General features: G+C 49.0%; 1 protein-coding gene across 3 annotated transcripts in view; it reads left to right on the top strand.

Moving 5' to 3' along the window:
• LOC140420938 (connector enhancer of kinase suppressor of ras 2) overlaps window positions 1–26,999 on the top strand; it is a 986,283-nt gene that overhangs the window by 476,240 nt on the left and 483,044 nt on the right. For all 3 annotated transcript variants that reach the window (XM_072505113.1, XM_072505112.1, XM_072505114.1), the window contains exon 7: window positions 3,711–3,770. In XM_072505113.1, coding sequence (XP_072361214.1) covers window positions 3,711–3,770 — 60 coding nt within the window. The remainder of the gene's footprint in view (window positions 1–3,710; window positions 3,771–26,999) is intronic.

The following is a 26,999-nucleotide window of genomic DNA, read 5'->3' as shown; positions in this document are numbered from 1 at the left end:
CACGACTTGGGGCTGCTCCCACCTCCCCCCTAAGGACCCGGAAAACACGATCCGAGACATCACATACCCTTGCACCTGGGAGGCAACATACCAAACGTGAGTCTCTCACGCTCCCACAAAATCTCCTATCTGTGCCCCTGACTATCGAGTCCCCAATTGCTAATGCTCTGCTCCTCTCCCCCCTTCCCTTCTGAGCAACAGGGACAGACTCCGTGCCAGAGGCCCGTACCCCATGGCTTACCCCTGGTAAGTCGTCCCCCCCACAAGTATCCAAAGCGGTATACTTGTTTCTCAGGGGAACGACCGCAGGGGATCCCTGCACTGACTGCTTTTTCCCAGTCCCTCTTACAGTTACCCACCTATCTCCAATCTTTGGTGTAACTAATTCCCTGAAGCTGCTATCTATGACCCCCTCTGCCTCCCGAATGATCCGAAGTTCTTCCAACTCCAGCTCCAGTTCCCCAACTCGGTCTTGGAGGAGCTGGAGATGGCAGCACTTCCTGCAGGTAAAATCAGCAGGGACACTAACGGCATCCCTCACCTCAAACATTCTGCAGGAGGAACATTGCACTCCCTTCCCTGCCATCCCTCTAACTTTCTGCCAAGATCTGGCTAACAACTAAATTAAATTTTTTTTAAAAATAATAATAATAAAATATGGTACTTACCTCACACCAATGGGTCTTATTATTAGGTTAGAGGAGGAGGGCGGGTGGGAGACACTACACGTGTAGTGTCTCGGGTTTCCTCTCCACCAGAATTTATTGTTGAGGGTCTTCCCAGAAGTCCGCGGGTCGAACTTCCTGTTCCCGCCTTAAACACTAAAATTTTTTTTTTTTAAAACAGCAAAGAGGGACCGAAAACGGGACCAGGTAAGTGTTTTTAAAGGAAAGACTTACCTCCCAGAAATCACTTCCGCACTGCTCCCGCTGAAATTGACTAACCAGCTCCGCTCCCGCTGAAATCGACTGGCCTGCCCCTGCAAAGACAAGTGTTTTTAAAGGAGAGACTTACCTCCCAGAATTCACTTCCGCACTGCTCCCGCTGAAATTAACTAACCAGCTCCGCTCCCACTGAAATCGACTGGCCTGCCCCTGCAAAGACAAGTGTTTTTAAAGGAGAGACTTACCTCCCAGAATTCACTTCCGCACTGCTCCCGCTGAAATTGACTAACCAGCTCCGCTCCCGCTGAAATCGACTGGGCAATCCCACGATTCACAGGGCCCGTGCCTCGTAGTGGGTGAGGGCTCGGATCTCTGGGACTCTTCTTCCTGTTTTCACCCTTTTCCTCGTAATCTGGTCTATCCTCTCCTGCCGGGAAAAGAGGGGACACTGAGCCGCACGCTTCATGGGTCGGGGGAGTCTGTAGCAGGTGGTAAGTGTGGGCACTGTACTTCGGCATGAAGGGGTTGTACTGACGAGTGCCGGGGGTACTGATGTACAAGCTTGAGGATGCTGGGGGGGGGGGGGGGGGGGTTTGCAAGGTGCCACCAGTGAATTGTGTGTTGGGGTGAGGGTGGGGGAGGGGGGTTTGTGTGAATTGAAGGGTGGCAGGTGGAAGTGATGCCGGGAGAGATGGCATTTACCCTTGCAGCTTTTTGGAGGTCGTTGGTCTTCTTCCGACATTAGATTGCGGTCCTCGTGGTCACGTTGCCCACACTTGCTGCCACTGCATCCCAGGTGACATTGCTGACCCTGCTGTTGGTTCTCCGACCCCCTCGGGGGAACACGGTGCCCTCTCTCTCATCAATGGCATCTAGAAACTTGGCCAGATTGGCATCACCAAACCAAGGAGCAGGTCTGCGAACTTCCATACCTGTGTGTTGACTGGGAGTGAGTAGTGAGAGAGCACTTAAAAGCAGCTCCCCCTTGTGAGTGGCGAGCAGCTGAGGCGCGAGTTGAAGGAATCAGACAGCAAGGGGACCAGGAATGGCAAGATTCACATGGGGACTCATTTTTGGCACTAAGTGCCGTTGAATACAGGCCGTGATTTCGCCAATGCTGCCGCCAAGGAACCCCATGCCATATGCACCCAAAAGCGGGCCTTAACTTTTGTCCGCTGAATTGCGCCCTATATCTCATCTCACTTATGAGCAATTTATAAATGATCTCCACCCCCCATATCCTTCCGTTTGCTAAACATTGAAATACAAGGTAGCACAGTGGTTCGCACTGCCGCCTCATAGCGCTGACGACCTGGTTTTGATCCTGGCCCCGGGTCACTGTCCATGTGGAGTTTGCACATTCTCCCCCTGTCTGTGTGGGTCTCACCCCCACAACCCAAAAAGATGTGTAGTGTAGGTGAACTGGCCACACTGAAATTGCCCCTTAATTGGGAAAAAAAGAATTGGATACTCTCAATTTATTTTTAAAAATACTGAAATGCAATATTGAATATCAATGAAGAGTAATGTTGGGTAGGAAGTAAAATCAGTGTCTTCTATGATCCTGTGGCAAATTAGGTTAAAATTGTCCCCAAGTTCTCTGGAAATCTGGAATAATTAATTTGGAAAGCTGGAGTGTAACGACTGAGCATGACATCTATGATTCAGACTGGCGGTTATTCGGGTTTGTTTTTGAAGTCGAATTATTGGGGTTGTTTTCTTTCGACTAGGAAATATCAGTCACCTTTTATCAACCAACTCAAGCTCCTCAGATTGGGTGTCCTGATAAGCCACTGGCATTAATTCCAATGGGCAACATGATTGGCTATTAAAATTGAGAGAAGACATAACTAAGCTCATTAATAACTTGAGTGCGAGCTGCCAGTGCTGTTAATAGATATGGTTAGATTATTAATAATGGAGTAGAAGCAGATTGAGAATGCTGACTGCCGCATTTCACTGTGGCACCTTTTGTGGTCTGATCCTCCTCTGTGGTGTGTTAGGTTCTAATTTTCAAATAAAGGGTATTTCAAAGGGTATTTACTGACTGCTGAAGTGGAATAGCCGTGTTGGGGATGTTCTTGTTGATCATTAAATTTGCTGGCTTGTTGGAGATCTGGGGGGGGCGAAAGATCACAGTGACTTTTTTCAAAAATCGGTATCAGTCTTGCGTTTAGCTGAATTCTCAACTGACCAGCCACAAGAGTGTCTGCTTTATGTCAGATTTTTATTCTTACACAAATTTTGAATTTCTCAACAGGCTGAAAATAATGCAGACAGTCACAAGGACTGTGACGCACTGGAGCGTGGCATTTAATCAGTGCTCTGTCATAACCACCTTGACTGCAGAATGCCAAGATTTTTTTAAAAACCTTATAAAAGGCCACAGGCTTTGAGTCCGCTATGAAGAACCTTAAATTACTCTTACTGTCAGCCTCTTTACGTGAGAGAAAATATGCAGCTTTGTTTTGTCATACAAGATCGTGAATGAACTACATTGTTTAATGTGTACGACAATTTTCACTTTGCAATTTAATTACCGGCACGCAAGATTATTGATTTGGCTGACTCTGCACTCTTGGTTTTTAGTCATTCAGGAGGTGCTAAAGACTTTTTTTTCTCTCTCAATTGTGAAAGGATCACTCGTAGTTGGTGAAATATATCACCTGGGAATCAATTTGGTCGCTGCTGGGTGCATTTTGTCTGAATTTTTCAGCGCTCTCTGCAGCAGCCGCACAGTTTTGCCTGTTAGATATGGATGGGAGGGTGGGGTTTAATCTGACATGGCAAAATGTGTCATTGACCTTGCATCTTGTCTTTTCGTAGGGTATGTACATCAAGTCAACCTATGATGGCCTACATGTCATTACAGGAACCACAGAAAATGTAAGTGTTAACCTCAATCTCTCAATTGATAAAGGAAACCCAGCGTTTGATTATTGTAATTTTAGTGAACAGCCATTTAAAGAATACATGGAGGAGTCAATCCTGATTTCTGAGAAGGTGGCATTTGTTAGTTTCAAAATTGTGCTTCTCTAAAGTCTTTGACCAATTTTTAAAATGCTCTGTAGTGCTTCTCCAATACCTGTACACCTGTTCTCCTACAGCAGGTGGTAATAAATCTGATTGGGCCACTGTCAGATCCTCTGTGCTCCATTTACACAATGGGTGATTTATTTTCAAATGGCTTGCTGTTTTTCCCGTGCTGTCTTCTTCTTTTTAACAGTCTGTGCATGTTTTTTTTTTCTCCCTCAAACCTTTGTCTGCAGCTCAGTTCCGAATGTTGAATCCACAAGCAATCGACTTGAGCGCTGCCGATATTTCCTCGTGAAACCCGCATCATCCCACCACTGCCCCCAGCGCACAACCAGCCCACCAAGCTTTCAGAATATGTGTATATTCCCAACCCCAGAATTAAGAATTTCTTGTAAAAATCCAGAGCTCGACTTTGGAAAATATAATCGCTCAAATGGGGTCTGGAAAAAAACGTCTCTAATTTCCACCTCTCGCTGAATGAAATGAGGCTGTCGAATATTCTATTACACTTGGCCTCAGAGTGATGCTGAAATATCAAAGTCAAGCCCTGTTCTTTGGGCAGGTAGTGCAAAAAGGGTAAAACAATTTTTCCATTTGCTTTTGCGATTCCCTATTTATGCTGAAAACTGGGGCGAAATTCTCCCCCAACGGCGTGATGTCCGCTGACTGGCGCCCAAATCGGCGCCAATCAGACAGGCATCGCGCCGTCCCAAAGGTGCGGAATGCTCCGCATCTTTGGGGGCCGAGCCCCAACATTGAGGGGCTAGGCCGACGCCGGAGGGATTTCCGCCCCGCCAGCTGGCGGAAATTGCGTTTGTTGCCCCGCCAGCTAGCGCGGAAATGCGGCGCATGCGCGGGAGCGTCAGCGGCCGCTGACAGTTTCCCGGCGCATGCGCGGGAGCGCCAGCGGCGGCCGACAGCTTCCCGCGCATGCGCAGCGGGGAGAGTCTCTTCCGCCTCCGGCATGGTGGAGGCCGTGGCGGAGGCGGAAGGGAAAGAGTGCCCCCACGGCACAGGCCCGCCCGCGGATCGGTGGGCCCTGATCGCGGGCCAGGCCACTGTGGGGGCACCCCCCGGGGTCAGATCGCCCCGCACCCCCCCAGGACCCCGGAGCCCGCCCACGCCGCCTGGTCCCGCCGGTAAATACCAGGTTTAATTTACGCCGGCGGGACAGGCAATTTCTGGGCGCGACTTCGGCCCATCCGGGCCAGAGAATTGAGCGGGGGGTACCGCCAACCGGCGCGGCCCGATTCCCGCCCCCGCCCAATCTCTGGTACCGGAGACTTCGGCGGGGGCGGGGACGGGATTCACGGCGGCCAACCTGGCGGGAGGTCGGTGAATGACGCCCCTGAAGAGCAAAGTGCAAAGTAGCCATCATATCACCAGTATAAGACCAAAGGGGAACTATGAAGCCATGGAGGTGGTGACACAATAGCTGCGAGGTTGCCCTCCGATCTAAAGGGATGAGCTACGAAGATGAGAGTTGATTAAACTTGAAAGGAGATGACTGAGAGGGACCTCGTACAAGTAAATAAGACCTTAAACACAGTAAACCGGGAACATTATGTCAAGCCAAGCCATAAGCCAAAACTCTCAAACAAGGAGGCATATGTTAAAACTGGTGGAGAGATAATTTATCAGAATTGGCAGGAAGAGCTTCCTCACACAAAGAGCCACCAATAATTAAAATAGACATCGGGAAGCGTATTAGAGACTACGGATTTACTGACTGAGATGCCAGTGAAAGGGAGAAGATTAAGGCTGCTTTGCAATGAGGGAGCTGGGAATTGGGCTAAATGGTTTTCCTCATCAACTTCATATTATTATCCTGTAAATGAATCATTTAGACATATTGGAATTATCTCCGCTTTGCAAATGGATTTGGTCTGTATATAAATGTGAAGTGCTACCTGGTCATCAGCAGCATCTGTTGGACATTCAGGCACTGAACTGCAATTTTGTTAGGGATACAAAGTCATGGACAATAGGGGCTGCTGGCAGGTCAGGGTTTTTTTTCAGCAGTCAGATTTATTAAGGGTTCCCCGTGTGCCACCTTTCTCCTTTTTGGTGTGAGTAAATTTTGTAACGTGAAACATCACATAGATTATCATAGAATTTACAGTGCAGAAGGAGGCCATTCGGCCCATCGAGTCTGCACCAGCTCTTGGAAAGGGCACCCTACCCAAGATTAACACCTCCACCCTATCCCCATAACCCAGCAACTCCACCCAACACCAACGGCAATTTTGGACACTAAGGGCAATTTGTCATGGCCAACCCACCTAACCTGCACATTTTTGGACTGTGGGAGGAAACCGGAGCACCTGGAGGAAACCCACGCACACACGGGGAGGATGTGCAGACTCCGCACAGACAGTGACCCAAGCTGGAATCGAACCTGGGACCCTGGAGCTGTGAAGCAATTGTGCTATCCACAATGCTACCATGCTGCCCCACATATGTCACCCCATTTTGTCAAATCTCTAGTTAGGTCAATCTGAAAAAAAAAAAGAAAATCGCTTATTGTCACAAGTAGGCTTCAAATGAAGTTACTGTGAAAAGCCCACTGAAGTTACCGTGAAATTCTGCCCACTAGGAGATGAGAAAACGGGTTGCCAACCCTCCTAAACTGTCCTGGAGTCTTCAGGAATTCAATGTTAAACAATGTTAAATTTAGCGTATTTGCTTGTTTTTTTAAAATTGGTTTTCCGCCTTTCTGGAATGTGTAAACTCGTTCATCTGATGTTTGAAATGGTGTTTAAGAAATCAACACACAATTGGCCCCTCAACAGTTTTATTGCCGCACTTGTGCTGTGAGTGAATTTCGCATCACCCAATCCTTAAAACCATTACATCATGTGATGATAGCAGACTTGGCAACTAGACGATGAGATGATGAATAAGGGCCTGGAGAAAGTTCAATCAATAGTTTGTTAGAAGAGGCTGCCTTAATTTTAAAATTGTCGTGCTGTTTTAGAACTCTTTTTCAGATATACATCTCCTGTCCTTCCTTGACATCTATTTTCAAAGCGGCAAAGGATCCAGACAGGGGGCACAGGTTGTTTCAACTTCTGTCACAATCCCGATTGAAATCTGCTATTGAAATGTGAAGTACATTGTGGTAGTTGAGATATCGGGGAAACTGGGAATTTCCCATTCCGCTTAGCTGCTGAATAAAAGAACAGCTCAGGGAATGGTGTTAGAAAAACCCAGAGGCTAGTCAGCCACATTGTTGGATGTGAAAGCAGACAAGAAAAAAATTACGTCTCCCCCATGAAGCCCACTCTTTCTTTCCATCACAATTTGCAGTGCGCACTCTCGCAGTATAATAAATGCTGTGTGCTACATACCGTCACCATGGGGAGAGGCTTTATGAGTTAGCAGTCTCAAAGCAGATAATGGAAAGTACATCATAAATCTGTGTATTGACGATGGAATATGGAATCATGCATGGCTTGCGAATCTGCACGGTGACACAGTTATTACCACTGCAGCCTCACAGCACCAGGAACCCGGGTTAGATTCCATCCTTGGGTTACTGTATGGAGATTACACTTTTTCCCCGTGTCTGCATGGGTTTCCTCCGGGTGCTCCGGTTTCCTCCCACAGTCCAAAGATGTGCAGGTTAGGTGGGGTTATGGGGATAGGGCAGGGGAGTAGTCCTAGGTAGGGTGCGCTTTCAGAGGGTCGGTGCAGATCGTTTCTGGATCAAATTACCTCCTTCTGCACTGTAGCGCTTCTATGGAACCTGTGTGTGACTGACTTCCTGCGATGCAAAACCATAAGGTGAGGTAATTCAGAAAGAACACTAATCAGGAAATTGTTTGCCGTGAGTCTACCGTCAGCAAAACCGCAGACCGTTAAAAACATTCATTTAACTTCACCTTGTTATCAGCTTCTGCACACAATTATGTTACACCTCACTTAAATATCTAGAATTATATTGAATGTGAGTGCAGAAAAACACATTTCAAAACACCCCTGCCACTGTTTAACTCCACACGAGGCTTCTCCCACCTTCCTTCAAACACCTTTTGGAAGTCCAAATATACAATATCAACTACATTTCTTTCATCAACCCTCCCTCCTACTTCAGCAAAAGATTAATCAAGTTAGCGAAACACAGTTTACCTTCAACAAATCTCCACTGCTCCAGCATATTTTCCCCTCCTTTAAGATCAAAGTTACTAATTAGTGCCCGATGTACTCATGCCATCAATAACAAGATAGAGGCAGTTCAAATTTGTTTCGAATAAAATTGTGATAGCCAGCCAGTCAGGCTGAGCTGAAAGTTCTAGAAGTTAAAAGAAAGGCGTCTTCACCAACTTCACTCCCAAATTATATTACCACTCCACAAAGGAAGCAGTGGAAGGTTTTATTCCTTATACAGAACAATATTTGGTCACCCTTTTTTGTAAAATGAACTGTGTTTAAAAGGTAAGACAGATGAATGTAGAAACATGGTAGGCTGTAACAGAAGAACGGATACTGGCTAGATGGATGGGACCCATAATTACAACCCAATATGTTGTTAACTGACCATTGGTGGGCAGTTTAGCTCAGTTGGCTGGACAGCTGGTCTGTGAGGCAGAGCAAGGCCAACAGCGTGGGTTAAATTCCCGTACTGGCTGAGGTTATTCATGAAGGCCCCACCTTCTCAAACTTGCCCCTTGCCTGAGGGGTGGTGATCCTCAGGTTAAATCACCACCAGTCAGCTCTCCCCCTCAAAAGGGAAGCAGCCTATGGTCATCCGGGACTATGGCGACTTTACTTTTAACTGTCCATTATTACATCGATCACATAACTGCAAAATATCACAGAACAGGCAACATTTCTGAGAAGCCTACTAATATATCGATTGTTAAATGTTCACTCTGACAATCTCATGTATTTCCAATCTCATGTATTTCATCTGGGTGGCATTCGCATATCTACCCTGGGATGGGAGAACATATCAAAACAAACAACTATAGCTGAGGTTTATGTGCCTCTAATGCATCGCAGATGATCACCTTGATGCATCTAAGACAATAAATAAAAAGCGACTGCAATCATTCACAAGTAATTATCCTGCATCAGCCACGAGACAGAGTCAAAACATGAACAGACACTGCTGGTGGAACTGTATGTTTCATGTTCCATCAAAACACAGAGGGCAGGATTCTCTGGTCCTGAGGCTAAGTGTTGATGCCGTCGTAAACACCGTTGTGCTTCTTGACGGCGTCAACATGGCCTCAGAATCAGCATTTCTGACCCCTTCAGGGGGCCAAATCCCCGGTGTCAGATTGGTGCCACGGGTCTGGCTATGCGCAGTGGGACCGGCGGCAATATGCGCATGACCAGTGGCTCCGTTCTCCGGGCCGGTCCCGACGCAACATGGCGTAGGGCTACAGGGGCCCGTGTGAAACAAAAGAGGCCCTCAGCCCGAGAGGCCGGCCTGCCGATCGGTAGGCCCCGATCGCAGACCAGGCCACAGTGTGGGCCCCCCCCAGGATCGGACCCCCCTTAACCCCCACCAGGCCGCCCCCAGATGCATCCACGCCGAGGTCCCGCCGGGTAAGAGCTGGTTTGGCGGGACTCAGCTTTTTTAGCTTAACCGCTCGGCCCGAGAATCGGCAAATGGGTGCCCCGTAGAGTGGACCCCGACCTGCGCCGCGCTGACCGCATCGGCGCCAATGGCAATGATTCGCCGCTCTCCGGAGAATCAGCGGACTGGCGTCGGGGAGGCATGGCGCGATTCGCGCCGGTCCCAACGATTCTCCGGCCGGGCCCCGGGGTGAGAGAATCCCGCCCAGAATCTCCCTTTTGTAATTAAAAAATATGTATTGTAAAAAGGAGCTTGTGGAAGCAGAATAATTGAGGAACTGTTGCTTAATAACAAGATAGTTTGTGTATGTATACAAATATGTATTAATACAAATCTCATTGCACATGAGAAGTCAACATCAAGTGTATTGTTCAGGTGAAGTGAGGCTAAAGAAATAGGATGATCAGACAAGTACCGAATGCAGGCGTAATTCATTCCCCCATTTTAAAATCGAATGTTTTGCCTTTATGTATGTGGTAGTATGTATTGGGGGTCATGTGGGACTGGAAGCCCGAATGTCATTAGCTGACAGATCCCGGGTCCTGGTTGGCCGTTGACCTCTAGCTCCGCCCTGAAGGCGGAGTATAAGAAGCCGGAGTCCTCCCCCGCAGGCCATTCTACTATCGAGCTGCGGGGGAACAGACACACTTAATAAAGCCTCATCGACTTCACTCTATTCGTCTCACGGAGTCTTTGTGCGCTACAATGTAATACTCTGATTTTATATTGAAATGACAAACAGCAAAACTCACATGAATTTAGGAAGTGGAAAAGTTGAGTTGATTTGACCAGCCCTTGGAAAGAACACCCTTCTTTTCTAAAAAAAAATTTTGGGAGAACCCAATTAATTTTTTCTAATTAAGGGTCAATTTAGCGTGGCCTATCCACCTACCCTGCACATCTTTGGGTTGTGGGGGCGAAACCTACACAAGCAACCTATGCAAACTCAACACGCACAGTGAACCAGAGCCGGGATCGAACCTGGGACCTCAACGTTGTGAGGCAGCAGGAAAAGAGCACCCTTCTTAAGGCCACACCTCCACCCTATCCCTGTGACCCACTAACCCCACATAACCTTTTCGACATTCAGGGCCAATTTATAATGGCCAATCCACCTAATCTTCACATCTTTGGACTTTAGGAGGAAATTGGAGTACCCGGAGGAAACCTACGCAGACACGTGGAGAAAACAAAAACTCTACAAAGACAGTCACTCGAGGCTGGAATTGAACCCGGGACCCTGAAGCTGTGAGGCAGCAGAGCTAACCACTGTGCCACTGTTCAATCCAGGCCCTGGGTCACTGTCCGTGTGGAGTTTGCACATTCGTCCCGTGTCTGTGTGGGTCTCACCTTCACAAGTGAAAGATGTGCAGATGGATTGAACATAGAACATAGAAAATACAGCACAGAACAGGCCCTTCGGCCCACGATGTTGTGCCGAACCTTTGTCCTAGATTAATCATAGATTATCATTGAATTTACAGTGCAGAAGGAGGCCATTCGGCCCTTTGAGTCTGCACCAGCTCTTGGAAAGAGCACCCTACCCAAACTCAACACCTCCACCCAACACCAAGGGCAATTTGGACATTAAGGGCAATTTATCATTGGCCAATTCACCTAACCCGCACATCTTTGGACTGTGGGAGGAAACCGGAGCACCCGGAGGAAACCCACGCAGACACGGGGAGGACGTGCAGACTCCGCACAGACAATGACCCAAGCTGGAATCGAACCTGGGACCATGGATCTGTGAAGCAATTGTGCTATCCACAATGCTACCGTGCTGCCCTTAAGAACAAATAAATCTACACTATATCATTTTCCCGTAATCCATGTACCTATCCGACAGCTGCTTGAAGGTCCCTAATGTTTCCGACTCAACTACTTCCACAGGCAGTGCATTCCAAGCCCCCACTACTCTCTGGGTAAAGAACCTACCTCTGATATCCCTCCTATATCTTCCACCTTTCACCTTAAATTTATGTCCCCTTGTAATGGTGTGTTCCACCTGGGGAAAAAGTCTCTGACTGTCTACTCTATCTATTCCCCTGATCATCTTATAAACCTCTATCAAGTCGCCCCTCATCCTTCTCCGCTCTAATGAGAAAAGGCCTAGCACCCTCAACCTTTCCTCGTAAGACCTACTCTCCATTCCAGGCAACATCCTGGTAAATCTTCTTTGCACCTTTTCCAGAGCTTCCACATCCTTCCTAAAATGAGGCGACCAGAACTGTACACAGTACTCCAAATGTGGCCTTACCAAAGTTTTGTACAGCTGCATCATTACCTCATGGCTCTTAAATTCAATCCCTCTGTTAATGAACGCGAGCACACCATAGGCCTTCTTCACAGCTCTATCCACTTGAGTGGCAACTTTCAAAGATGTATGAACATAGACCCCAAGGTCTCTCTGCTCCTCCACAATGCCAAGAACTCTACCGTTAACCCTGTATTCCGCATTCACATTTGTCCTTCCAAAATGGACAACCTCACACTTTTCAGGGTTAAACTCCATCTGCCACTTCTCAGCCCAGCTCTGCATCCTATCTATGTCTCTTTGCAGCCGACAACAGCCCTCCTTACTATCCACAACTCCACCAATCTTCGTATCGTCTGCAAATTTACTGACCCACCCTTCAACTCCCTCATCCAAGTCATTAATGAAAATCACAAACAGCAGAGGACCCAGAACTGATCCCTGCGGTACGCCACTGGTAACTGGGATCCAGGCTGAATATTTGCCATCCACCACCACTCTCTGACTTCTATCGGTTAGCCAGTTCGTTATCCAACTGGCCAAATTTCCCACTATCCCATGCCTCCTTACTTTGTGCAGAAGCCTACCATGGGGAACTTTATCAAATGCATGTGATGTGTAATGAGGCAGACTTGATTAGGGAACTTAAGGTGGAGGAACCCTCATATTTGTCAGACATGACCCGCCTTGACGATGCAGTGCTGACTCAGTCCTATTTTATCATGTACTTCCAAGTAGTCCGCAATCTCATCTTTAATAACAGACTCCAAAATCTTACCAATGACCGAAGTCAGGCTAACCAGCCTGTAATTTCCAATCTTCTGCCTCCCTTCTTAAACAGGGGTGTTAAATTAGCCACTTTCCAGTCCTCTGGGACTCTTCCTGCCTCCAGTGATTCCTGAAAGATCACCACCAATGCTTCCACAATCTCCTCAGCTAGCCCCTTTAGAACCCTGAGGTGTAGTCCAGCCGGTTAAGGTGATTTATCCAACTTCAGACCTTTCAGTTTGCCCAGAACCTTCTCCTTAGTGATGGCCACTACACTCATCTCTGCCCCCTGGTTCTCCTGAAGTTCTGGTATCCAATGAGTGTCTTCTACTGTGAAGACTGATGCAAAGTACCTATTCAGTTCCTCTGCTATTTCTTTGTTTCCTACTACTACTTGCCCAGCCTCATTTTCTAGTAGTCTAATGTCTATTCTTGTCTCTCTCTTACCTTTTAAATATTGAAAAAAACACTTGCTATCTTCTTTTATATTACTAGCTAGCTTACACTCATATTTCTTCTTCTCCCCCCTCGTGCTTTTTTAATTGTCCTCTGTTCACTTTTAATAACTTCCCAATCCTCTGGCTTCCCACTAATTCTCGCCACTTTGTATGCTTTTTCTTTTGCTCTTATGCTGTCCTTGACTTCCCTCAATAACCATGGATGCCTTGTCATCCCCTTGGCATCCGACTTGGGATAAATTTCTGTTGTGTCTCCCGAATAAGCCCGCAAAACCCCTGCCATTGCTGTTCCACTGTCTTCCCTGCCAATCAACTCTGGCCAACTCCTCCCTCATGTATTTGTTGTCACCTTTATTCAACTGTAAAACCATTACATCTGATTGCAGCTTCTACCTCTCAAACTGCAGAGTAAATTTTATCATATTGTGTTCACTGCTCCCTAAGGGTTCTTTCACCTTCAGTTCACAAATCAAGTCTGTCTCATTACACATCACCAAATCCAGAATTGCTTCTTCCCTAGTGGGCTCTCCCACAAGCTGCTCCAAACAAACTACCTCGTAGACATCCCACAAATTCCTTTTCTTGGGATCCGCTACCAACTTGATTTTCCCAGTCCTGCATATTGAAGTCCTCCATAATTATTGTAATATTGCTTGCTTATATGCCTTTTCTATCTCCTGATTTATTTTCTGCCCGACAGCCTGACGACTGCGAGGGGGCTTGTACATAACTCTCATCAGGGTCTTTTTATCTTTGCGATTCCTCAACTCTACCCACACAGATTCTATGCCTTCTGATCCTATATCGCTTCTTGCTATCGATTTAACTTCATTCCCTACTAACAATTTAACCCCACCCCATCTGCCTGCCTTTTCGATAGGACACACATCCTTGGATAATAGTAATAAAAATAATCTTTACTATTGTCACAAATAGGCTTACATTAACATTGCAATGAAGTTACTGTGAAAATCCCCTAGTCGCCACACTACGGCGCTTGTTGATCCCTGCCCTGATTCCCTTGTTGCTACGTCTCTGTGATGCCCACAACTTCATACCCGTCAATTTCAATGTGAACAACAAGCTCATTTATCTTGTTTCGTATACCGTGCGTATTTAGGCACAACACCCTCAGTCCTGCATTGACTGCCCCCCTTTCCATATTTGTCCCCATTTTTGCTCTGCCTGAAGTTACATTCCTGCCATCTTCTAATCTGTTCTATTACGTGTTCTGGAAACTTTGCTAACTTCTCCTTAGCCCTCAGCCCCCATAACCCATTTAAAAACCTCATCATTAACCTGCACTTCTACTCTCTCCTTTAACTTGGATTTTCTAATCCTCCACACAACTGAACCCTCCTCCACTGTTTAGTTTAAAGCCCTATTTACAGCCCTAGTTATGCGAATGGCCAGGACTCTGATGTCAACATGATTCAGATGAAGACAGTCCCTTCGGGACAGGTCCCCTCTGTGGTATTGTAGGTATAAAGCACCATTGGTGGAAACTGTATGCTTTCTATTGGTTAGAATATATGATAGCTCTGCCCTGATAGGCAGAGTATAAGAACCCGTGCCATCCCAGCAGCCTTCATTCTGTACCTGAGCTGCTGGGGTAAACATCTAGCTTATTAAAACCTTCAGTTGGACTACAACTTCGCTTTAGTGGTCGTTGATCGTGCATCAATTTAATAAGCTAGCTTTTTAAGAAGAAAGGATGGAGCTCCGAATCAAGCCGGAGTGTCTGCAACTCAGCCCCCATGCAGCGAACTCAGCGGCAATCTTCAAGCACTGGCTGGCGTGCTTTAAAGGGTATCTCCAGACAGCCGAAAACGCACCCACGGGAGAGCAGAAACTGCACGTTCTGCACTCAAGGGTGAGCCCGGAGACTTACACCCTCATCGAGGAAGCGGAAGACATCGACGCAGCAATAGAGCTGCTAAAAGGACTATCTTCGCCCGGTAAACCAGGTCTACACCCGGCACCTGCTTGCAACAAGGCAACAAACCCCTGGGGACTCGCTGGAGGAATTCTACCGTGCACTCGTGGTGTTGGGCAGAAGCTGCGGCTGCCCGCAAGTTTCGACGAGCGAACACCCTGAACTCTTAGTCCGGGACGCTTTCGTGGCAGGTATGCTATCCTCACAAATCCACCAGCGCCTGTTAGAAAAGGACACCCTGGGTCTCAGGGAGGCATGGGCCCTAGCAGGCTCCCTGAACGTGGCCTCCAGGAACGCCTGCGTTTACGTTCCCGACCACGCGGCAGCCCCCTGGGCAGCGTGGAACCCCTCCGCGGCCGACTCCGAGACCTCCCCTATTCCCACACAGGCCTGCACTGCAAGGCAGCCTGGCAACCCCGAGGGGCGCCGCTGCTACTTTTGCGCGCAGGCCAAGCACCCCCGCTAGCGCTGCCCGGCCCGCGCATCCACCTGCAAGGGATGCGGCAAAAAAAGCCATTTTGCGGGGGTATGCCAGGCCTGGGCAGGTGCCGCGGTCTCCAGCGGCGAAGGTGGACCGCAATCACAAACTTCTCCACGGTCCCCGTGCGGCCAGCGGTCGCCGCCATCTTCATATTCCAGGGCCACTTGCAGACCCTGGGCGCCACTATCTTGTTCCATGGACGCCACGTTGGAGGGATGGGCGCTGCCATTTTGTGCACCCCCAGCCATGTGCGACCAATTGGAGACGCCATCTTGGATGAACCCCCAGGACCCCAGCTCGGCTGACCACACACTGCCCGAACAGAACTCTCAACTGCTGCGACTAGCCTCGGTGACCCTTGATCAGTCTCGGCCTCAAACACTCTCAACCGCTACTATGACCGTATTCATCAACGGGCACGAGACGTCCTGCCTAATCGACTCTGGGAGCACAGAGAGCTTCATACAGCCCGACACGGTAAGGCACTGTTCTCTCCTCATCCACCCCGTTAATCAAAAAATCCCCCTGGCCTCCGGTTCACACTCAGTGGAGATCAAGGGGTTTTGTGTAGCAAACCTCACAGTCCAGGGAAAGGAGTTCAAAAACCTCCGTCTCGACGTCCTTCCCCACCTCTGCGTGGCTACACTCCTGGGTTTAGACTTCCAGTGTAACCTTCAAAGTCTGACCTTCCAATTTGGTGACCCTATACTGTCTGCGGCCTTGCGACCCTTAAGGTCGACCCGCCTTCCCTGTTTGCGAACCTCACCCCGGATTGCAAACCCGTCGCCACCAGGAGCAGAGGCTACAGTGCCCAGGACTGGATCTTTATTAGGTCAGAGGTCCAAAGGCTACTGAGGGAAGGGGTCATTGAAGCCAGTAACAGCCCCTGGAGAGCTCACGTAGTGGTGGTAAAGACCAGGGAGAAGCACAGGATGGTCATCGACTACAGCCAGACCATCAACAGGTTTACGCAGCTGGACGCGTAGCCTCTCCCCCGCATATCCGACCTGGTGAACAGGATTGCGCATTATAAGGTCTTCTCCACGGTGGATCTCAAGTTTGCCTACCACCAGCTCCCCATCCGTACTAGTGACCGCAAATACACTGCCTTCGAGGCAGTTGGGCAGCTCTTCTTAAGGGTTACCTTCGATGTCACCAACGGGGTCTCAGTCTTCCAGCGCGAGATGGATCGAATGGTTGACAGGCACGCTTTATGGGCAACATTCCCTTTTCTCGATAATGTCACCATCTGCGGCGATGACCAGCAGGACCACGACACCAACCTCCGAAAATTTCTCCAGACCGCTAAAATCCTTAACCTTACATACAACAATGATAAATGCGTGTTTAGCATCGACCGTCTAACCATCCTCACCTACGTAGTGCAAAATGGAGTTATAGGCCCCGACCCTGAACGCATGCGCCCCCTTATGGAGTTCCCCCTCCCTCACTGCCCCAAGGCACTGAAATGCTGCCTCGGGTTTTTTTAGCTACTGCGCCCAGTGGGTCCCCAACTACGCGGACAAGGTCCGTGCCCTGATCCAATCCACAGTTTCTCCCCTGACGATAGAGGCCCGCCAGGCCTTCAGCTGCATCAAAGCAGACATTGCAAAGGCCACGATGCACGCCATCGACGAGTCCCTCCCCTCCCAGGTTGAGAGCGATGCGGCTGACTTGGCTCTGGCAGCCACCCTCAACCAAGCGGGCAGACACGTGGCCTTCTTCTCCCGTACCCACCATGCTTCCGAAATCCGCCACTCCTCAGTCGAAAAGGAGGCCAAGGCCATAGTAGAAGCTGTGCGACATTGGACGCATTACCTGGCCGGCAGGAGATTCACTCTCCTCACTGACCAACGGTCGGTTGCTTTCATGTATGATAATGCACAGCGGGGCAAGATAAAAAACTACAAGATCTTGCGGTGGAGGATCGAACTCTCGACCTACAACTACGAGGTCTTGTATCGTCCCGGGAAGCTAAACGAGCCTCCTGACGCCCTGTCCCGCGGCACATGTGCCACCGCACAAGTGGACCGCCTCCGAGCCCTCCACGAGAACCTCTGCCACCCGGGGGTCACTCGCGTTTTCCATTTTGTCAGGACCCGCAACCTGCCCTACTCCATCGAGGAGGTCAGGACAGCCACCAGGGACTTCCAAATCTGTGCGGAGTGCAAACCGCACTTCTACCGACCAGAGAAAGCGCACCTGATAAAGGCTTCCCGTCCCTTTGAACGCCTCAGCATGGACTTCAAATGCCCCCTCCCCTCCACCGACCGCAACACGTACTTCTTGAACGTGATTGACGAGTACTCCCGGTTCCCATTCGCCATCCTCAGCCCCGACATGACCGCAACCACCGTCATCAAGGCCCTCCATAGCAGCTTTACACTGTTCGGGTTCCCCGCTTACATGCACAGTGATAGGGGGTCCTCCTTTATGAGCGACGAACTGCGTCAATTCCTGCTCAGCCTCGAGCAGGACGACCAGTTACAACCCCCGGGGTAACGGACAGGTAGAGAGGGAGAACGGAACAGTCTGGAAGACTGTCCTACTGGCCCTACGGTCCAGGAATCTCCCCGTCTCCCACTGGCAGGAAGTCCTCCCGGAGGCCCTCCACTCCATCCGGTCACTGCTCTGTACGTCCACCAATCAGACACCTCACAAACGCCTCCTTGTCTTCTCCAGGAAGTCCTCCTCTGGGACCTCGCTCCCGACCAGGCTGACAGCACCCGGACCCATCCTGCTCCGAAAACACTTGCGGATGCACAAGTCGGACCCATTGGTCGCGAGGGTCCATCTGCTCCATGCTAACCCCCAGTACGTCTACGTGGCGTACCCCGATGGCCGACAACATACGGTTTCCCTACGGGACCTGGCGCCCACCGGAACCCCATGCACATCCCAGCCGCCAGTCCCACCCTCCTCTCCACCGCAGCACCTTACAGGAGGATCGGTCCTTCCGCCGGCCCCGCCTAGGCCCCCCCCACCCACCGATGTCCCCCGCAAGCGCTCCTTTCCCAGGCCAACCATTTTCCCCGCCAGCGCCGTCTAGGGGTGCCGAAGCTGCCATGGAGATCGAAGCCACGCTCCTGGAGTCACAGAAGCCCGAGCCTCCACCAGAGTCACCACCGAAGCTCCGACGATCACAGAGGACGACCAGGGCCCGCGATCAACTGATTGCTTCATTTTAATTGTAATCTGTAAATATAAACCATCAAATGTACATAGGTATCAGACTTGTAAATAGTTACTAAAGACTGTACGGAGGTATTAGGGTACCTACATAACTAATTATACCATGTTGTCACGTTTTGTAGTTTCAGGCCACCAACCCCGCCGGACTCTTTTTTTAACAAGGGGTGAATGTGGTATTATAGGTATTACGGTACCTCATAGGCTAAAGCACCATTGGTGGAAACTGTATGCTTTCTATTGGTTAGAATGTATGATAGCTCCGCCCTGATAGGCGGAGTATAAGAACCCGTGCTGTCCCAGCAGCCTTCATTCTGTACCTGAGCTGCTGGGGTAAACATCTAGCTTATTAAAGCCTTCAGTTGGACTACAACCTCACTTTAGTGGTCATTGATCATGCATCACCCTCTTCCCCAGTACTGGTTCCAATGTCCCATGATTTCAAACCCATCCCTCCCACACTAATCTTTGAGCCATGCATTAAACTCCTTAATCTTATTGATCCTATGCCAATTAGGTCATGGGTCAGGTAGTAATCCAGAGATTATTACCTTTTTGGTTCAGCTTTTTAATTTAGCTCCAAGCTGTTCATACTTCCATAGCAGAACCTCTGTTCCTGTTCTACCTATGTCGTTGGTACCTACATGGACTACGATAACTGGATCTTTACCCTCCCACTCCAAGTTCCTCTGCAGCCCAGGTGAGATATTCCGAACCCTGGCACTAGGCAGGCAACACAACTTTCGGGTTTCTCGATCCTAGTCACAGAGAACAGTGTCAATGCCCTAACTATACTATCCCCAATTATGACTACATTTCTTGTCTCTTCCCCCACTTGAACGGCTCCCTGTGCCACAATGCTGTGGTCAGTTTGCTCATCCTCCCTGCAGTCCCCTTTCCTGTCCATACAGGGAGCAAGAATCTCTAACCTGTTGGACAGGGACAAGGGCTGAGGCTCCTGCTAGCCGTCCTCCTGGATTCCTCTACCTTCCTCACTTGCAGCCACACCCTCCTGTCCCTGACCGCTGGCTGAATTCAAGTTAGTTATTCTAAGGGTTGCGGCTGCCTCCTGGAACACAGTGTCCAGGTACCTCCTCCTCCCCCTGATGTGTCGCAACGTCCGAAGCTCAGTAGCCAGCTCATCAACTCTGAACCAGAGTTCCTCAAGACCTACTACAGATGTGGTGACTGGGAACCACAATGGGATCCACCAGCTCCCACATCATGCAGGAACAACACATCACTAGACCCTCCATCTCTATTTTATTTAATTATTTTTTAAGTTGGTATTTAAATTTAAATTTTTCCTCATAACCTTTTTTAATATCTCTCCTTATTAACTCAGTCTGAAAGCAATTTATTTTAATCTTTTTAAAAATAAATTTAGAGTACCCAATTATTTTATTTTCCAATTAAGGGGCAATTTAATATGTCCGATCCACCTAACCTGCACATCTTTGGGTTGTGGGGGCGAAACCATGCAGACACAAGGAGAATGTGCAAACTTCACACGGACAGTGACCCAGGGCCGGGATTTGAACCAGGGTCCTCAGCGCCGTAGGCAGCAGTGCTAACCACTGTGTCACATGTCGCCCTGAAAGCAATTCATAACCAGTAGCCCTTACAGATTATAAGTCACAAAATCTATTTTTGAACTATAAGTGATGAAAGTTGTGAAGACTTACTGACCTTACCCACTACTTACCAATCAGCTCTCTCCCTTGTAGCCTCAGCTGCAGCAGGGCAAGACCACTCTCAATTCATTTCAATCTGCTTCAAATTCTCAAGCTTAAAGCTCCCTCTGTCTTTGCCCCCCCTCCGGATGTGACCTCTCCCACAGCTTGCGCGCAAAGCTCATTGCACCCACGACGCTATTCAAAGAGCAAGAAAGTTCTCCCTATGTCCTGCATAATATTTATCCCTCAGTAAAGTCACTAAAACACATACTCTGGTCATTATGATGGTGGTACAATAGTTACCACTGCTGCATCAGCAACCCGGGTTCAATTCCGACATGGGGTGGCTGTCTGTGGAGTTTTCACAATCTCCGCTTGTCTGCGTTGGTTTCCTCCAGGTGCTCCGATTTCCTCCCACAGGTTGGTGGATTGACCATGCTAAGTTGCCCCTTAGTGTCCAAAGAGTAGATAGGGGTTACAAGGTTACGGGGATGGAGCTGGGGAGTGGGCTAGGCAGGGTGCTCTTTCACAGGGTGGGTGCAGACTGGCTGCCTGCACTGTAGCGATTGTATGGATTCAATAACATCATATTGCTGGGTGGGATTTGACTGCCCTGTGTCTTGCATTACAACAGCGACTACATCTCGAAAACACTTCAGTTGCTATAAAGTGGTTTGGGACATCTTGAGATCATGAAAAGCGCTGTACAAATTGTTTTATTCATGAGTCATATTGCAATGTGGAAATAAAAATTAGATCATTTTGGCATGAGGTGGATGGTTGGTAATTTTATCACTGATGGGGTTAATGGAGACTTCAAAACAAATGTATCTAATATGCATCCTGTTTTCTAAATGCAGACACGATACCTTTTACTGTGACTGGACTAATGCCCATGATTTAAAAAAAAATAAATGTAAGGGAATTTTGTCAGGTTATCACAAATTCTTATCAGAACAATAATGGTTGGAAAATATACTCCCATGCCTCTTGCGAATTCACTTCGTGGATCAATACTGTTAGTAGTCTTGGCAGTAATGACTGAACATGAAATATTAATACTTACATAATGCTCCCTAATTTCCACAAGCTGTTTATCCCTTGGAACAATATTTGAGTGAAAACGAAACAATGTTCCCCTCCCTGTCCCCTTTTCCCAGATTGCTCTGAATTTTTTTTAAATTTAGAGTACCCAATTCATTTTTTCCAGTTAAGGGGCAATTTAGCGTGGCCAATCCACCTAGCCTGCACAGCTTTGGGCTGTGGGGGCGAAACCCACGCAAACCCGGGGAGAATGTGCAAACTCCACATGGACAGTGACCCAGAGCCGGGATTGAACTTGGGACCTCGGCGCCACTGACTTTAATGACATTTCCTGCTTCCCCACTCTCCCTCGTTCTCTCCTCGCGCTTGCCATTGAGCACTGCCTTGCTACTTTTTTCTGTAAAGTCTTCTGAAGTTCTCCGCTTCTCCATTTGAAAAATAATTCTATCCAAAGAGTGATTCCGTCGTATTCACATACGCTCGACTGCTCAAAGTACCCTCATGCTCTCACGCCTTAAGAATCGCAATTGCCTATTTTTTGCATTGACTGGCAATAAATCCTTCGCCAACTGCTCTGTCAGCCTGTGGCTCAGTCAGTCGCACTCTCACTTCTGAGTCGTGAGGTTCCAAGTTCAGATCCCACTCCCACTTAGGGACTGGTTTACCACACTGGGCTAAATCACTGGCTTTTAAAGCAGACCAAGCAGGCCAGCAGCACGGTTCAATTCCCGTACCAGCCTCCCCGAACAGGCGCCGGAATGTGGCGACTAGGGGCTTTTCACAGTAACTTCATTGAAGCCTACTTGTGACAAGAAGCGATTTTCATTTTCATTTCATTTCACTCCAGGGCTTGAGCACAAATCTCAAGGCTGAGACTCCAATGCGGTAACGAGGGAGTACTGCATTGCTGGAGGTGCTATCTTTCGAATGAGATGTTAAGCTGTGACCCCATCTGCCTGCTTGGGTGGATGTTTAAGATCCAATGGCACTTATTTAGAAGCAGAGATGGAAATTTAACCAGGGTGCTTATATTTATCTCTCAATGAACATCTCAAAATCAGTTTGCTGTATGCAATTTAGCTGCTGTATTCTCTACACGACAACAGTGAATACTTCAGAAGTCCTTAATTCGCTGTAAAGGGCTTTGCGGCGTCCAATGGTGGTGAAAAGTGCAAATTAAAGGCAATTCTTTCTTTTTTACAAATTCCGATTGGTGTTGAATCCAATTGACCTACGTCCTGAATTTGATTGCTTTTCTCACAACTTCATTTCCATTTGTTTTTCTTTTCTTTTTATCTGCTGAATTGTATCAGAGGATTCCATTTTCCATCCTGCAGCTCATTAGTTGTTTGTGGTAAACATCACCTGGTTGCTCTTGTGAATCGCACTTAATAGTCTGACTGTGCAGGGGGAGCTTTTGGGTGTGTTGTTATAGATCCAGTTGTTATTTTGGTTGAAATGTAAATATGTAAAGTCCACTGAATGCTTCCGCATCACTTGTTCTTGAAGTGGACAATAATTGCTTTGTGATGATAGAATCATTAAAAATCAAATTTTGCAACAGATGCCACTAATGAGTGAATCATAGAAAGTTTCTCTCTAGATCCCTTAAGCTATGAATCTCCCCCATAAACGTCAGAGGATCAATTACATTTTGTAAAATTTTGAAGGAGAAATATTGTAAGAAATATAAAAACAATATTAATAGCCACAGAAAATGTAAAACCGCAGTTTACTGGAGCTTATAATTGCAATTGTCCTTTCGCACTGTTGATGAAAATGGAGGAAAATAAAGGGCGGGATTCTCCCCTACCCGGCGGGGCGGGGAGTTCCGGGGTAATGGAGTGGCGGGAACCACTCTGGCGTCAGGCCGCCACTTCCGCACCTTTAGGGGCCAACCCCTCACCTTGAGGGGCTAGGCCCGCACTGGAGTGGTTTGCGCGCCGCCGGCTGGCGGGAAAGGCCTTTGGCGCCTCGCCAGCCGGGGCCGAAAGGTCTTCGCCGGGCAACGCGTATCGGCGCTTGCGCGGGAACGTCAGCGACTGCTGACATCATCCCTGAACAGGGGAGGGGGTCTCTTCTGCCTCTGCCATAGTGAAGACCATGGCGAAGGCGGACGAAAAAGAATGCCCCCACGGCACATGACCGCCCGTGGATCGGTGGGCCCTGATCTCGGGCCAGTCCACTGTGGGGGAACCCCCTGGGGCCAGATCGCCCCGTGCCCCCCCAGGACCCCGGAGCCTGCCTGCGCCGCCTTGTCCCGCCGTTCAAAAGGTGGTTTAATCCACGCTGGCTGGACAGGCATTCCAGCAGCGGGACTTCGGCCCATCGCGGGCCGGAGAATCGGCGGGGGTGGGCCCGCCGACCGGCGCGGTGCGATTCCCGCCCCCGCCGACCGGCGCGCCGCGATTCCCGCCCCCGCTGAATCTCTGGTGGCGGAGACTTCGGGACACGGCGGGGGCGGGATTCACGCCAGCTCCCGGCGATTCTCCGATCCGCCGTGGGGTCGGAGAATCCCGCCCCCAGAATATTTTAGTTTGTATCTTTAGCAAAATAGTTTGATGTTCCATTTGGTAGAATTGAATTTAAAGGGTTTATTTGTTCAGCAGATGATCCATTGGTGAGGAGCATTGATTGGTCTTATTATGTGACCAATGGCCTGGCTATTTACATGTGGCAATAAGAATGGAAAAATAAGTTATTTTTGTGAATGTTATTTTTGTTGTTGCATCCCACAGAAACAACCTCACGTGGAATGTAATGTGGAATTAATTATTCTGAAGTGTATTTATGCACATGGCATGGTGCAAATACTGGAAAGGCAACGTTTATTGTCCATTCCTGGTTGCTGCAAGAAGATGGGACTGGGCCTTCAGGAAAGGCAATTGTGAAGCCAGGGGGGTCCTGATGTCCGTTGATGGAGATGTTAAATTTAACTTTGAGATCAGGGTGTCCCTTAAAATGGGTGTTGCTGGCCTTTTTAGGCCCTGTCCCTCCAGCTGGCTGTGTGATCCTCGCTAGCACTTTGAAATTGTGCAGAGTGCTATTAAATCAGGCGAGAAAGGGCTTCTGTGAGACCAGTGGGTTTCACACAGCTTTTCTCTCCTGATCCAACACTCGGTGTAATTTTGGGAAAATTGCACCTCAGAATACAGCGGCAAATATGTTCTGATAAACCTTTGTGTTACGCCTCAGCTGAAATACTGGGCTGGATTTTCTGGGGACCGCTGGAAAGGGCGACGTAGTGGGCAGGCTCAGGGAACTGTGAGGGAGGTCTGGGAATCGCGCCACGCCGGTCGACGGGGGCGGGAATCGCACCGCGCCGGTTGGCGGGCCCACCCCCGCCGATTCTCTGGCCCGCGATGGGCCGAAGTCCCGCTGCTGGAATGCCTGTCCAGCCAGCGTGGATTAAACCACCTTTTGAACGGCGGGACAAGGCGGCCCAGGCAGGCTCCGGGGTCCTGGGGGGTCCTCTGGCCCCATGAGGTTCCCCCACGGTGGCCTGGCCCAAGATCAGGGCCCACCCATCCGCGGGCAGTCATGTGCCGTGGGGGCATTCTTTTTCTTCCGCCTTCGCCAATGGAGGGAAACCCCTAGCATGCCCCTTGCCAGTGTCCCCTGGCAGTGTCATCCCCCTGCAGTGCCCCCTGGCAGTTGAGTGCCAGGGAGTACTGCCAGAGTGCCGGGGGCAATGCCCATGAATGTTCCTCAACCCTTGGGCTTTTGACACCTCTGTGCCTCTAGTCATCATGACTGGGTTTCTCTTTTAAATGATTTGTGCCTGCTTGATGTCACGTCGCCGGGGGGGGGAAGGGGGGCTACAGTGGCTGCTCCATCGGACACTTTGTCTAAATTGATGATGTCCAGAATCCCATATGCTTTTGGCAGAGATTCATCAACTTATCATGCCTCCGGTAATGATTTGCTCATTCAATTCCCAGGTCTCTGTTGCAGCACCTCCTCTAAAATTGTATTATTACTTTTCATCATTGTTCCTTCTAAAATGCAGCTCAAGCTTAAAATGCATCGTGACATAATGCTTCAGAAAGACAGTAGAGTGCGGAGCTCAAAATAGAACAGAGAGCTTTAAATAAAATACAGGGCTCTAAATAAAATGTAGTGTTTGAAACAGAGAACCTAAGCCTAAAATTAGAATCAGGAACTTAAAATAAAATATAGTGCGCAAACTATATAATGTCGTGCTCTGAACCAAATGCAAATTCTAAACAGAATATTGTGCTCTAAATATAAGGCAGGATTCTCTGTTTGGGAGACTATAGGCCAGATTCTCCGATTCTGAGGCTAAGTACGGATGATCTGTGGCGTTTTACGTGGGAAAAATCGGCTCCAGCCCCTCACCGATGCTGCAACCGGTGAGGGGCTAGCAGTGCGCTACTTAAAACTCCCGGCCTCCACAAAATAAATGACAGAGAATGGCCGAGTCTGTGGCCACACAGGCACACAGCGACGATCTGCAGCAGCCACGCCATAAAACATGATGCCGGCCATGCGCAGACCCATGCCAGATGGTCCCCCCCCCCCCTCCCCTCCCTCAGCCACTCAACTAGTTCCCCCCAGCCCTCGCGGAAGCCCTCCTCTCGGCCAGCAGCAAGGCACCCGCCCAACTGTGGCGGTACTGGACACAGTCCGCAGCCGCCACGTCGGATTCCCGCACGGCTGAGACTACAAGTGGACCGCGCCATTGGGAACTCGGCCTATCGCGCGGGAGGGCCTTCAGATGATGCCGTTTTGGAGGGGGCGGAGCATACAAAACCTGCGTCAAACAGGCACTGCCCCCCGATTTCAGCGTCAAAAGGGATTCTCCACTCGATCGCCGGTTACGAAATTGGCGTCGGGGAACGGAGAATCCCGCCCTATGTTCTTTCGCCGGAATTCAGAGTAAGTAGTTTAAATCCTGCCAGTGGCCAGGGACAGCAGGGTGTGACTGCAAGTGAGGCAGGTAAAGGGAACCAGCAGTCAGGAACTCAGGAGCCTCAGCCCTTGACTCTGTCCGGATTACTGCCCGAGCCACGTGCAAATTGGCATAGGGAGGCAAGAATAAGGGAAGTTAACACGTGGCTGAAAGAGTGGTGTGGGAATGAGGGGTTCCTTTTCATGGGACACTGGCATCAGTTTTGGGACAGGGGGGACCTATACCGTTGGGATGGTCTCCACCTGAACCGAGCTGGGTCCAGTGTTCTGGCGAAAAGAGTAAATAGGGTGGTCAATAGGACTTTAAACTAAAGATTGGGGGGGGGAAGGGAAAGTCAGGGAACCAAGAGGTGAAGTAATCAGCGGGGAGCGTAGCTGCTTAGGAATACAAAAAAACTCGAACAGACAAAACTCAAGAGTGGTTACGATTGTCCCCATCCCACAAAATATGACACAGTGTATGGAAAGGCTCAGTAAACCAAGGTCCACCACACTAAGAAAACAAAAAGGGACGGTCAATAGAGAATTAAAGGTGCTATATTTAAATGCGCGCAGTGTACGGAACAAGGTAGATGAGCTTGTGGCCCAGATTGTGACTGGCAGGTATGATGTGGTAGGCATCACAGAGACATGGTTGCAGGGGGTTCAGGACTGGCATTTAAACATCCAGGGATTCACAACCTATCGAAAAGACAGAGAGGTGGGCAGAGGGGGCGGGGTTGTCTTGTAAATTAGGAATGAAATTAAATCA

The sequence above is a fragment of the Scyliorhinus torazame genome, chromosome 5 (genome assembly GCF_047496885.1).
Source record: "Scyliorhinus torazame isolate Kashiwa2021f chromosome 5, sScyTor2.1, whole genome shotgun sequence".
NCBI classification, from domain to species: domain Eukaryota; kingdom Metazoa; phylum Chordata; class Chondrichthyes; order Carcharhiniformes; family Scyliorhinidae; genus Scyliorhinus; species Scyliorhinus torazame.
This window is presented reverse-complemented; position numbering and strand designations above follow the sequence as displayed.